The sequence below is a fragment of the Peromyscus maniculatus genome, chromosome 12 (assembly GCF_049852395.1).
Source record: "Peromyscus maniculatus bairdii isolate BWxNUB_F1_BW_parent chromosome 12, HU_Pman_BW_mat_3.1, whole genome shotgun sequence".
Taxonomy (NCBI): domain Eukaryota; kingdom Metazoa; phylum Chordata; class Mammalia; order Rodentia; family Cricetidae; genus Peromyscus; species Peromyscus maniculatus.
The window spans coordinates 25,660,311-25,674,806 of record NC_134863.1 but is presented as its reverse complement, the minus strand read 5'-3'; the positions used below and the strand labels follow the sequence as shown (position 1 = coordinate 25,674,806).

The 14,496-nt window shown below is 48.5% G+C and overlaps 1 protein-coding gene across 36 annotated transcripts in view; it reads left to right on the top strand.

Annotated features, from left to right (window-relative positions):
• The window catches only part of Kalrn (kalirin RhoGEF kinase), a 605,995-nt gene that overhangs the window by 251,686 nt on the left and 339,813 nt on the right, over positions 1 to 14,496 (top strand). For all 36 annotated transcript variants that reach the window (XM_015993393.3, XM_042259218.2, XM_042259217.2 and 33 more), the window contains exons 7-9: positions 4,138 to 4,329; positions 7,652 to 7,783; positions 9,433 to 9,663. In XM_015993393.3, coding sequence (XP_015848879.1) covers positions 4,138 to 4,329; positions 7,652 to 7,783; positions 9,433 to 9,663 — 555 coding nt within the window. The remainder of the gene's footprint in view (positions 1 to 4,137; positions 4,330 to 7,651; positions 7,784 to 9,432; positions 9,664 to 14,496) is intronic.

The following is a 14,496-nucleotide window of genomic DNA, read 5'->3' as shown; positions in this document are numbered from 1 at the left end:
CCCAGCACTCAGTAGGTAGAAGCAGAAGGACCAGGAGTTCAAAGTCAGCTTCAGCTACATAGTGAGTTCGAGGTCAGTATGTGCACAAACAAAGATACTCCTCAAGTCAGTTGTTAGTCAAGTTATTATCTTCAGGTTTGTCTGAGAAGCTCTGCTGAGGGAGAGGGGCTAAAGAGGAGCGAGTGTGAGAAGGGCATGGCCATTGGTCATGTAGAACATGAACAACTCAGGAGATTCAGCTCCAGGTGGTTCATACTGCAAGGCAGTGGAGAGCCAAGATGTGGCCCATGGACAGCAAGGCGGAACTATGTACTTCTCAGGTAGACACTGCTGTCCTTACCTTCTAGATACTGCTGACCCAGAAATGAAAAATCTGTAAAGAGACACAGCAACCAAGGCAACTCTCATAAAGGAAAACATTTCATTGGAGCTGGCTTACAGTTTCAAGGTTTAGTCCATTATCATCACGATGGGAAGCATGGCGGTGCCCAGGAAGACATAGTTGGTGCTGGAGAAGGAGCTGAAAGTTCTACATCTTGAACCACAGGCAGCAGAAGGAGTCTGAGTCACTGGGTGTGGCTTGAGCATATATGAGACCTGAAAGCCCGCCTCTACAGTGACATACTTCCTCCAACAAGGCCACACCTCCTAATAGTGCCACTCCCTATGGGCCAAGCACTCAAACACATGACTCTTACCTACTCAGACCATCACAAGGCCCTGAGAAAACTGAGGCATAGAGGCATCATGACATCGTAAATGAGTCCTTGCTGGGAGCAGAATCCATCTATATTTCCTTCTGGTCCAGTAACAATGAGGCCCTGATGGATAGACAGCTGCACAGTTGTATTTGAAGATGTTAAGGAAAAAAAAAATATGGGAGAGCTAGGCAGAGGGGAGAGAGGAGGGAAGAACTACGGCAGCCATAAAGGCCACAAGAGCCATGATCGCCTTTCTTGCTGGCTGTGTCTCGAAGACAAACATGACTCTCAGTGTTCTCTAAAAGAGAGAGAACCATCACACAAAAGAACTGCACAATGGACTGGCTGGGGGCCCAGCAATGCCATTTATTCCTCCTGAGCAAACACCCTGTTTGTTGACTCTCTTCATCAGGCCCTTTGGCCTGCCTCTTTCTTTTCCAGTTGGTGGCCTCTCCCCGCCACGCCTCCTTTCACATGTCCTTTGTGGCTGTCTTTGTCATTTTAGAACCTGGCTGCCCATTTCCCTCGGGTTCTAGATTAAGAACATGAAGAGCACGATGAGCTGGGTGGTGTGGCTTGCCTGGGTATTCTGGCATTCTGCACAGGAGCTGTAGGGAGGGACCTGAGCAAATGCACTGAGTCAGCTTTCTGTTATCTCTACCGTGCAGGGGATTGCCTCAGCGTTTTCTGTGACTTATAACTACTTGTTAGTTTTAGCACGACAGCTCCCTGCCCACTGATGAAGAAACAAAAGAGTGTTTTCTGTGATTGTCTCCAGAATATGACGCTAAGCTCTGGTCTTTTTTTGTTGTTTGATTTTCGTGTTCTTCTGTTGTCTCAGACTTAGGGTAGAGGGGACCTTGGGGAACTGCCAGCATCCCCATTCCCTCAGACATGGGGAGCCCCTTCCCACCACCCCTGTTGGTGGCCTAAACCCTTCTCTTCCTGTATCTTCAATGACTGGCTTCTATCTCTGTGGAAGAACTTCCTTAATTTTGCCTTAAATCATAGTTATTTGAGGATTTGTCTTACATGGTGAACCCTGAGGTAGGCAGGAATTCTGTCCTACTCTTTGATCTCTCAGAGTCCCCAACACAGAGCCTGCCCCACTCTCTATAAATATTTGAGCGAGTGACAAGCTGCTAACCGTCTCCTGAGGTGGCCACAGTGGGACATCTGTAATAGCTAGAAAGTTCTGTGTTCCCTGGGTAGGCAGAAAATGGAAGCAGGCCAGGTGACCAAGGAAATGGATGTCTTACTCCTGTGGCTTTTCTTGTACCCTACGTGACCCAGGCTGAACACCGGGCTCCCCTCCAGGACAGGAAAACGGAATACTGTAGAGAGCTCTGTATAACTGGGAGGAGAGGAACAGTCTGGGGTTCGAACCCAGTTGGGAGAACAGCTTTAGGAGGCATTACCAGTGCTCCATCCACTTTCCCATAGGGACCCCGGGTGTCATCTGCTGATGATGGCCAGCAGCTTCCTGTGTTTCTCTGTGATGGTGGCTCTCTGGCCTCTGGGTATGGTTGGCCTGTGGGAGGTCAGCCTGCAAATGCCAGTTACTCTAGTGGGGGACTGGGGGCTTTAACCACTGAGCAGTGGGGCCCCATGTGCCCATAGCTCAGCTTCTGCACCTGTCCGCAGGATCACTAGGAGGTGCATTTCATAGTTTCTTCAGAAGCCTCCGGAGAGACTGAACCCAGCCACTTGAGGCTCTAACCCATTGATAAATACACCCTTATCCACCCCAGCCATGACTCCCCTTCCCTCGCTGTGCTTCCCGGGAGAGTGTCCAAGCTGAGTATTTTCCTGACATCTCTACGCCAAGGTCTATTTCATGCAGAACCCAGACAAAAACAATGACCGAAGCAGGAAGTTTGGGAGGACTTCAGTGCTGTCCCCTAGAAGATAGAACTATTCCAACCCACACTTCCTTTTCCTCCCTCTTTCCCTCCTTCTATTTCACAGTGCAGTGTTGATGTTTTTTCTGACAGTTCTATAAATAGTCTAATTTTTCAGTGTTCTAACTCAGCAAACAGTGTTGGTAACGATCCATAATTCTGTAAAGGATGGTTGATGCACGTGACAACAACCAGAGATAGCGTAGCTCTCTTAAGGGGACCCTTAAGAGAGGGCTCATGCCACACCAAGAACAGAGGTGGCACTCGGAGGCCATTAGACATCAGAATGGATGTGGGCTTGTGTGCTTCGCTTAACCTTTAAACTTCCACAGAGACCTTTTAAATTAAGAGAGAGACCTTATCAGCCCAGGCCAGCTTCGGAATGGCGCGCGTGGGGGTTGGGGACAGCTGAGATGAATGGAGACTGTGGGAAAGGGAAATAAAGGAACCTTCATTAAGCCTCCCCCAGTGTTAATGAACACTACAGCAGAGCTCACAGAGCCCAGAGAAAATGCTGCCACTGAGGAATATTTATCATCATCTGAGAAGATTTGTAACCAAGAGTGAGAGGGTGAATAACCTGGCCCCTGGTCCTCCGGGTATCGTGTGCAGAAGAGTTCCCCCAGGATGCCGCATAACATAGCTGATTGGATAGACAATTAATAGGAGGGAGCCGTTAAAAATAACCAGGATCACCGCGGCGGCGCTGTGTTGGTGGGGTTTTTCTTTTGTCTTGTTCCTTCCTGGAGATCTCTTTGCTAGCCTAGTAGGAAACAACATACATGTTCACGGGTTTTTAATAGGCAAGCAAAAATGGGAATGGATGTAAACAAAACCATGTGAAAGGAGACAGCAGGTCGAGGAAGTGCCTGCAGATGCGTTTGGGGAACACCCCCTGGTGCCTTTTGGAATCAAGTAGGGAAATGTTCCCAAGTCACACAGGGAGAAGAAGGGGGCCCACAGATCTTATTTTTAGAGTGAAAAAGAAATTGTGGCCTCTAAATTCTGTCTTTATGAACACTTTGGCTAGTGGCTCAGACCTCAGGTCCTTTGGCAGGGAATGAGAAGTTAGGGAGGTGGGAAGGACATCTTTGTCTGGTGATGGGAAGCTGTTTAATTACCACGTCCTCACCCTCTCTGCTGTATCGTAGGGACAGTTATGCCTTGGGTACGGCTCTCTCCAGAGTAAGAGAGCTGTCTTTGCTTCCTTCAGCTCATTCCATGAGCCAAAGAATACTCTGTGGAGAGTAACTTCAATGGCTGTGAGGGTTCCCCAGAGTTTGAGTCAAGTGATTCCATTGATGTAGGTTAGTCTTTGGTATACAATCTGTATACCAGGTTCTCAGGTTGAAATGTCTCAGCTCTACAGAAGGACTTTCCTGGGGCCTGTTATAGATACAGATATCGAGCCTACTCCAGTCTCTCGGGATTTGGGTTTTGGGTGGTCCTCCGGATACCCCTCTCCCAGCCATGCCCAATGATGGCTACCTTTTCAGTCTGCCTCCGCTAAGCGTTTCCTCTGCCTTGCTTCCTAGAATGCCTATGTCAACATCAACCGCATCATGTCTGTCGCTTCCCGCCTCTCAGAGGCCGGCCATTACGCCTCCCAGCAAATCAAGCAGATCTCCACGCAACTAGACCAGGAGTGGAAGAGCTTTGCTGCTGCCCTGGATGAACGCAGCACCATCCTGGCCATGTCCGCTGTGTTCCATCAGAAGGCAGAGCAGGTAAGACCCAGAGACCTGTCGCAGATGGTAGTAGTGGGAGATAGTAAGAGCAGGGCATGGCAGGATAGGAACACACAGGCACACTCTGCACAGACAACCTTAAGATCCTGCTGAATAGCTTCAGTAATAAACCTTGTTTTCCATATATATATATATATATATATATATATATATATATATATATATGTATGTATATGGAGCATTGGTAACTTATGGCTTTACTTTTCACGTAAACAGGAGAGAACTCAGAGGTAGGTGTGTGTGTGTGTGTGTGTGTGTGTGTGTGTGTGTGTGTGTGTGTGTGTTGACTATCTGATTAATGTACTCTGAACAGAGACAAAAGGAATGAAAGACTTGACTTGAGTGCTGAGAGCAGAGGAAACTAATTTTACACAAAGCATTTGTTAGGTATTTGATATGGATAGTAATAAGTTAGTAACGACGCAATGGGCAGAAATAGTGGTCACTGTTGCTGCATGCAGAAGCTATATGAGCCCATTGTACAAAGAGGAACACTGAGACTCTGAGACATGACCTGCATAATAGCCTGTGGTGTGTTAGGTCCTGGATCAAACCAGCTTCTGGAGAACCAGTTGTCAATTTTTTCAGAAGTTGTATGAGTTAATTACTCAACATTGCCGTATGTTAAAAGCATACTTAAAACTCATCACTTCCTGGTTACTACATCTTATTATAATCTATGTTCTTGGGGTTATTATGGTTTCTGTGATGGAAATACTATAGAGTTGTGGACTACTGGCCATCCCTTCCCACTTTCCATTCAGTAATGTCACATTGGTGGGCTGAAGTGTAAAAAACGTAAGAGTTTTAAACCATGGAAGTCATCAACTGCTGCAAATCAGGGCTGGATGATCTCCTCTAGAATCCTGAGAAACGGGGAGGGTGTGATTTTACAGTTACGAAGTGAGTAGCACAGATTCTAGGAATATCCTTTCAGTATCCACACTCACATCACTGAAGGGCAAGCTTTGGTCTTACTCCTTAACATAAACAAAAATATCACAGTGTTGTATTGGAGTGATTTAAGCTTGGTTGACTGTGGACACAAGAGTTTATCTTGTGAGAGTGGATTGGCTCTGGGAAACTACAGTGTAGATCATAGTGTATGTTATTCTCTATAAGCTGTAGATTACACATCCTTTATATTAATAAAATTTGTAATGTGCTCATGTGTATGAATACACACACACACACACACACACATTCATGTATGTACTAAATGTTAAACATTTTCTCACATCCACTGCTAAAATCATACAGTCTCTGGGCTGCTGTGGCTTCAAGCCAGAAGTGACTAACATTAAACACCTGTGGTCTTCTAAGTTTCTTTTGTGGTGTTCTGGTTAGGGAACCCACCAGTAAAGGAGTTTCCGACACATATCTTAAATCCCACCCCAACCAGTCTCACAGGAAAGACAACATGGAACCATGGAATCGTGACTTTGAGGCCAGATATGAGGTTCTACACCCAGCCCCCTACTTCTTAACTTTCAGACATGCCAACCCCACCTCTAAGCTCCTTTCCCCTTCTCTAGTGTGAGCCTGTTATCAGTCTCGCAGGGCTGTTGGGAGGAGACGGGCTGTGATAGGTGGGCCGTGTAAGCTGTCTAATGTGCTTCCAACCGGTAGGTGTTACTACCTCGTGTATTTGCTACACACACTGGCCGAGCATCCTTTTATTTTTTTTTCACTTGTGTTTATTTCCATCTGTAACTGTCCCCCACTCTGAAATAAATACTTGCTATAAATCAAGACATGGCCCTACACACTTTGAGAGGGACCTGGCCACATCTTTTCTTTGAACTAAGGAGTGGCTGGTTCCTTCTTAGGATCCTAAGGACATTGGTGTCCAGCCTGTTCTGTCTTCAGCTCTACTGCTTGCTCACATGGTTCCGGGTTTATCTTGTTAGCATGGGAGACTTGGTCCTTCCTTCTGTCTCTGGCTTCCTTGCTTTAGGCTGACCACTGTATGGGACCTGCTCTAGGACTCCTGTGATTGAAACAGGGAAGTCCCTCTATTCCCAGGTGACACCAGAATGTCGAGTTGTTCCCAGGTTCTTCTGTGAAGTACCTCCAGGTGGAACAAAAACCCAACAGGAAGCATCCCAGTATGTCCCATCTGACACCGCAGAGTACCTGGCAATTCAGAGATGCCTAAAGCCGCAGAATGTAAAACCAGGCATAGCAGCCAGCAGTCCAGGGACTAGGAACTGACAGACACCAGGATGAGTAGTCACATATTTGCAGAAGAAAACACAGGGCCAGAACTGAGAGCCACGGCTGATTTGAGATTTTCTGACTTGGATTGGTTTGGCTCAGAAACAAGTTTATTTGTATCTTATTTTAGTGCAGTTTCCTCAGGGAAAATCATAAACCACGTTTCTCTTTAGTTGGGGAGAAAGAAAGAAAGTACGGATTCAAGACTATTTTTTATGCGTTTATTTAGGCAGCTCTTTATTGTCCTCCTATGGGCTGTTCTAGGCAATGAGATAATAAGGTATTTAGGCAATTAATTTAAATGGAGCTGTGCACCCAGGCAAGGGAATCACACAGGCAGTACCATTCCAGACTGTTGGGTGAAGAATTATTTGCATTTTAGAGGTGTATTTTTTCCACCCAATAAATCTGAGTGGTTTTTAGATAGCTCACCCTTTGTACAGGGAGACCCATAGTTTTCTACAGTTGTTAATTTTAATTTTTAAATAATTTTATGTCTGCTAAGGTCTGTCTGTACACCACATCCCAGGAGCCACTGCCATTATAGGAGCAACACAGGACACAGTCTGCCCTGTGTCCCTCCATGTTCAGCCCTCAGGATCACTGGTCAAATGCAAGTCCTGTTGAGCCTTAATCTGAATACCCTATAGGAGGTCCCAGGGGATGCTGGCGATACTCTTGGGGTGTTCTTTGCATCTCCCCACAATTCCCTGTGCACAGGAAGCACAGGCCAGCAAACTCTCATTGCATCCCATTCAACCCTCTCACATGCCCAGATGTGCAAGGACTCATTACCTGTGGGCTATAGCGGGCTGTGTAGGTGCCCGGACTTGGTGGGTGTTGCGTGGGCATATCCTATTGAACATCCGGATACTTGGCCCTGCCCCGTCCTTGTAGAAACTGTCCTTTCCAAATGTCTCCTTGGCTGGAATTGGTAGTAGGGGTTAGTTCAGCCTTCTGAAGGTATTTCTGAGGTACTACAATTTCTCATCATTGTTCCCACGGTGTCTGACCCTCTCTAATGTTTAACTTACCCATTCTCCACCCAGTACCCCGTACTGACTCGCCTGGCATCTCTTTCCAGTTCCTGTCGGGAGTGGATGCCTGGTGCAAGATGTGTAGCGAAGGTGGCCTTCCCTCTGAGATGCAGGACCTGGAGCTGGCAATCCACCACCACCAGTCTCTGTATGAGCAAGTGACCCAGGCCTACACAGAGGTAAGAACCTGAGGGACAACCATGGGTCTGTGTGTGTTGGGTGAGGGGGCTGGGGTACTGCCATGTGTGCTGTGGAATAACCTGGGCTGGATTTTAAGAGAAGAACATTTTCTTCTTTCCAGAGGTGCCTTTAGGAACCTCAACCTGTAAGCTCTGGAGTCTCTAGCTAGCAGCAGACGTGGTTTGAGCACCCACCCTGGTACATTCTTCCCCCTTCACACGGACCTAGACAGCCCTTCACCTTGTGTGGATAGTGAATGTCCTCCTGAGGGCAGAAGGGCGTGAGGAAGCAAGGCTAACTCTTCTGTGTTTGCCTTCTTGTTGGTAAAAGAGTGGGTAACATCAGCACCCTCACCCCTTAAAGAAAAATACTGCTCACTGAGCAATAGTCCTTTCTTCTTGGAAGAGCCAGAGGAAATCCCACCGTGTGCAGGAGTAGGAAGCTGCCATTCATGCAAAGGGCAAACTGAAAGGCCCTTCCACCAATAAATAAATGCTGGAAAATGGTTTTCCAATATCGACTGTTTGGAGAGGGAGAGGCATACATTCAGTGGGAATTCTGCCAGGCACCGTGGGGTCACGGGTGTTGATCCTACAATGCCACTTCCCAGAATGAGCAGTGCCCCTGATTGTGGCGGGGTACCGGGGACAGGAATGACAGGGGTACAGTACCCACTGCCACCAGCACTGAGGGTGGAGCTGGGGAGTCCAGGAATCTGAGTGGTGTGTCTACAATCTGAAGGTCCCGACCCTACTCTGCATATTCTAGGAAGATGCATCTCAAGAAAAACCAGGGCATTCTATAAAGGGGGGGGGGGAAGAAAGGGTGTAAGAGCCAGTAAAGATCACAGAAGGAAAATGAACAGAAATTTAAAAAGATAGGTAGCAGAAGAGGTGATAGAGATGAAGGTAAAATGGTAGCCAGTGCTATGTGCTGGGCCCTGTGCACTCTGCACATTCTAGCTCATGTGATAGCTACTGCCACCCTGTGAAGTGTGTGCCCTTACCATCTCCATTCTGCAGACAAGGACTGCCACCCTGTGAAGTGTGTGCCCTTACCATCTCCCTTCTACAGACAAGGGCTGCCACCCTGTGAAGTGTGCACCCTTACCATTCCCCTTTTACAGACAAGGACACTGAGGACCAATGCCTCTCTCAGTGTATCCAGAAGCTTGGAGCCAAGCAGAGGAAGCTGAGGACGAGAAAGTTGGGAGACTTAGGCTGACAACACAGGTGGCTTTCTTTCTGACATGAAGTCCTGGCAGCTGATGTAGTCAGAGAGAGTCACTCAGAATAGTCACTCAGGAAGCCTCTGCGATAGGGCAGGCACTATCATGGACATCGGGGAAAGGGCCGAGAACAAGGCGGACTCTCTGCCCATGCGCAGTCAACTATACTTGGAGGTGGGAGAGAGGCCTTCACACCCAACTGGCCAGGGGTCCTGCAGCCCCTGTCTCCCTCGACTCCGGATGTCCTGTTCTTCTCTAGACTGTAGACACCACGACTGGCACACTCCTTAGTTGTGATGAGCTTGGTGGGGGATCGAGGATGTCAGGCAGATTCTTCTCACCTCTCTCCGACCCTGCCTGCATTTGCTGTCCCTTGATCCGATCCGGGGCTCCTGACCTGATCTCCCTTCCTTCCTGCAGGTCAGCCAGGACGGCAAAGCACTGCTGGATGTCCTGCAGCGCCCCCTGAGTCCTGGGAACTCGGAGTCTCTCACAGCCACGGCCAACTACTCCAAGGCGGTACACCAGGTGCTGGATGTGGTGCATGAGGTACTGCACCACCAGCGGCGGCTGGAGAGCATCTGGCAGCACCGCAAGGTGCGGCTGCACCAGCGGCTGCAGCTGTGTGTCTTCCAGCAGGACGTGCAGCAGGTAAACAGGCTCTGTGCCCCCTCCCCCGCCCAGCTCCCCACCCCCCCACCCTCCCGCGTCCCCTCCTCCCTCTCAGGATGCCGACAGCTCGGACCCTGACCTGGTTGCCAGGCTCAAGGAAGTCTGCATTGATCGAGGGAACACTGCAACTCAGCCAGCGCTCAGCTGTTCCTCCACACGCTGCTGCAGGGAGAGAGGGAAATGAGGCAAAACAAACTGGCCTTGGGAAGGGCGTGCATCTTGCTGAGCAGCTCTTAGGAGTGTTGGGAGGAGGTTTGACCTGAGTAGCAACTCCTTGTAATCAGGTAACTTCGTGCTGGCAGGGAGACCCTAGACAGCTCTGGTCGGGGGAGTCATATGAGCACTGCTGGAGAGGAACTCTACAGAAAGTGAACTCATTGCTTGATCAAGGATGTGGTGGACTGATAGTGTAGGGGTGGGGCAGCATAGGGGTCTTTATGATTTATTAACAAAGCTGGACCTTTGAAACCGATTTAAAGCAAGGCTATTAATCCTTCTACATCCCACGGTCAGAGGCTACTCTGGCTTTATCTGTCTTTTTTGTATTATTGTGCTAGTCCCTGCTCTTCCATCGCTGCCGATAATAATGGAATGATCGTTTCTGATGTAACAATATAGCCAGGCCGTAAATGCCCATTCAGAGGAAATCACTCATTCTTTCCCACTTGTGCTTTCTGTTTCTCTGTCTTGGGGGGAACCTGAGAGATTTGCCCAGAGGACTCATACACTGAGTAGGGGGGAGCTGCGTAGGATCTGGACCCAAGATCAAGGCCAAGGTCGTCTCCCTTTCACAGGTACAAACACCTGTTGTCAGACTCCTGTGATGATGGCCGCTGTGGGACTTCAGTATTCTATACCGGAAGTGCCCGTTCACTCTCCTTCCATTCTCCCAGTATAATCCAGAAAGAGCAAGAAGATAGCATGAGGGAGTGAGAGTCTGGTCACAGGTCTTCACAGCTGCTGTTAACAGGAGCCTGGTACTAGGTGCCCAAAGTGGACAGGCAGGTTAGGGAGCATCCTTGCTATTGTTACACATTCCGGGAGTTGGCGTGAGTACGGGGACCTTCAGGCTTGCTCTTCTTTCTTGGGCTCCCCTAACTCCCTTGTGGCACCCCTTCCTGACTGACATGTGATAGAGTCATCATAAGGATACGTCCGTCCCCAGGGGTGAGCAACGGCTGATGTGCCAATCAGCTCTGAGGCCCGGGGCTGGCAGGAAGGGAGAAGCAGACGAGTCAGCTGCCTGCTCATGCCATCTGGAGCTGTCCAGATAAATTCATCACCCGGAGCTCAGAGATCAGGGAAGCTGTCTGGTCTGCAAGTGAGACAGATGAGTGAGGTGCCAGCCTCCCGGGGACAAAAGAAGGGTGTGGCCGCTTCCATAAACTCTCTGTGGCTTGCCAAGATGATATTGGCCACCAGTACAAGTGAGATAGTGTTTCTGGGCTCCTCATTACCCTCCTACGGTGACACAGGCAGGCCTCTGGAGAGCTGCAGAACAGCTCTGAGGAGGGGAGCATGTCACACTTGGATTCTCACAGATCTGTAGTCATCAGACTTGCTTGTGACCACATGGCAGCTATACTATAGGGAAGAAAAAATGTAATAAAGTCATAAAGAGGCATATATGGCTATTCTAGGACATCTTAACAATAAGTGTCTCAGATTATCGTATTGTTGGCGAAGTGGGAAAGCAGATGGAAGACTAGGTGGTGAGTGTGATGGGGGCTTGGGTGTTCCTTGAAGACTGAATTCTCAGGATGGTCAACTCCACTGTTCTTTTTAGGGTATGTAAGTGTTCACTCATCATCACCCACCCGCTTCATCATTTGCCCACTCATTTATTCTCTGTGCATATATGCAGGTAGGTGGGAGAATAACTGTGGAAATAAGGGGGAACGAGTCTGTTGGTGGATCCCAATGGCTTACCTGACATCCTGTCAATCATTGGTGCCTGGCATCTGTCTGGACTGTGTTTCCAAAGGCAGCTGAACCACCCGCTCAGGGGTTGGAGTGATGGATGCGGTCTTCCTTCTTTTGACTCCCACCCCTGCATGAGCCATCCTAGTTTGGGGACACAGACCACACAAGCTATTTCCCTGCTTCAGCCTGGTGTGGAAGCACGTGCCTATAATCCTAGCACGTAAGATGAGGAATTTAAGGTCATCTTAGGCCACATAGTGAGTTCAAGGCCAGCATGAGCTACATGAGGCTTGGTCTCCAGGAACAAAATCTTGATAACACACTCACCATTGATCCCCACTGTCCTTTGAAACCTGTGCATGTCTCATCTGTACCAGTCACCTCAAGAACGGAGGTCAGGATTTCTTTCTTTCTTTCTGGCTTTTAGCTGTGTCCACATGGAACTGGGTTCTCTTTATGCCTGATGAATGGACAGGAATCCTTAGAGGACCCCTCCACCTGCTTTTGTCCAGTGACTCCTTGGTCCTCTCTCACCCATGCAGTGGTTGCTTTATTTGTGAAGAGTGGAGCCAGCCTACGAGAACTGTGATATGACATCTTGAGGTTCTTGGTGTTCCTGGCCCGGGCTGAGGACACAGGAGACACAATATCAGTGTTCATGCATCCCATGATGCTCACTGATTATTCAAGAAGTTCAGGTCTCTTTCATGGACCCAGAACTTAACTAAATGCTGCTGAGACACCTGGTCAGTTAATTAGAATGATACAAGAAAATACAAAGAACATGTCTACCAGAGCATGGCAGTCAGCACGTAGGGTAATTGAATATCCATGGAACAGTTTCAGGCGACGGTATGAGAAGTCAGGATTGGTGTCTTAAAGGAAAAGAGAGTTCTTTGGACCCTACCCATAGTCTGGACCTAAGATACCTAAACACATTTAGGATCCAGAGCTGTTTTATCATTAGCCTGCATGGGAGGCTAGTGTGCAGGTATCATCAGCCAGGGCAATGCAGAATGGCAGACACCAGCACAGGCTCAGGAGTCAGTAAATCCTATCTGAACATGTCTGACCTCTGTGACCAGCAGGACATAGACAGACTGCTGCATCTCATGATGTTGCTGGGTTTTTGTTTTTTCCCACCTCTAAATCAGGACTGATAACAATAGGACCTTACTCATGGCACAAAATGTAAACACAGTTCCTGCCTAGCGCATAGTCAAATTCTCTCTCCATGGTCCTCGGGTGCCCCCTGCTGCTTGTGCTGTTGGGGACACCCAGCATCTGCTGTGTGGGTTTTCTGGTAAGGATTCTATTTCATTCCGTGACTAAATCTCAACGCTCTCAAAGCCCAAAACCACAGCCAGTAAAACTTACTATATAGTTGAAGGAATTGAGTCCCAGAGATGTAAAGGGACTTGGTCATAACCACACAGCTAGTTGATGGTAGTGCCAGGACCAGAAAGTAGATCATCTGATCCATATTCCAGGTGCCCCAGGAGAGACACAGACATAAAATAAGACTAGGGGAGAGGTAAAGATGCACATTATACAGGGGAAGACAGACCACATACCCCAGGCAGAGGCAGAGGCAGAGATAGACTTAAAGATGGAAGGCATTAAAACAGGTGAACATGTGAAGTGGAGAGACAGACAAAAGAAAGAGCCAGAGACCCCCCACTGGGGTGATGGAGAGCAGGGCCATCCCCCAACTGTCTGATGTCCTGCCCCGTTGCCATTTCTGAAGTGAGATCTTGCCCAGGTAGGAATGTTTTGTCCTTTAAGCCTTGAAATAGGAGTGAAGCCGAGATGTATAATCCAAAGATGTCAGTGGAAGAGATTGCATTTAAACACCTGCTTCCAGAACTGGCCTGCCTCCCTTCTCCTGGTCCCAGCAGGTGTGTTCTCGGCTTTCTTTCTCCCTGCTGGGTTGGGTGAATGTTGGAAATTCATCTTATAGGTACAACTGGAATTGGATTAATTAAACTGAAGAAAGGGAAGGGTGCCTGCTATTCGCTCAGTGTGAAATATTTTTAAGTCCTGTTTTTGGGTGGTTTTTTTTTTTTTTTTTTCCATCTTAGAGTAGAACAGTATTGGGCAACATCAATAAAAGCGCTCCTTGATGGTATTGCCCGTCCTCTACCTTGTGCCTTTTATGGTCTTGTTAACTCCTCTGGCTTCCTGTGTGTGCAAAAGGCTGCTTCCAAGCCCGTGTAGACCCCACACAGCTGGAGAGAGCAAGGAGTAACTAGACATGTGCTCTTTCTGGGAGAAGTAAATTGCTTGTGTGTTTTCTTAGAGAAACTATATTTGGGAGCACCCCAGCAGGTCATCCTGTTCTGCCTCCCCTCCTTCCTTGCCTGGTTTTTGTTTTGTTTTATATGATGACTCTATAAACTTTATAGGGGCATCTTTATGATATCAAGTATTTTTGGAATGTCTCCTGTATGCAAGTTCCTGTGCTAGAATCTTGAAGCCCCTGCGCCTGAGAGAAGACGTATGCACCTTAGGACTTACTAGTGACACACAGCTGTCTGGGTTCAGGCCAGAAAGCAAAAGACTGATGACCTGGCAGAGTCCAGTGCAGAGTGCCCTCTGGTGGGGGTGAGAGTTGCGCTGATTCTTGGTGCACAGGCCGGGAGCTTGGAGCAGTGTTCTTAGGAAGGTCATGAGGCGGAGAGCTAAGCCGCAGGCAGAGCATGCAGGCAGGCAGACAGAGCAGGAATAGGAGGTCTAGCTGAACGCCCACCACCGGCTGGAAGAAGACGGAGCTGTTCATGATGGCGTGAATGTAGCCCTGGCACCTTTGAGGCGCCTATGGCCTCCTCCGAAAAAAGCATCTTGTTCTTAAGCAGTCCACTCCTGTAAGCTAGCAGGGGAGTGGCGGGA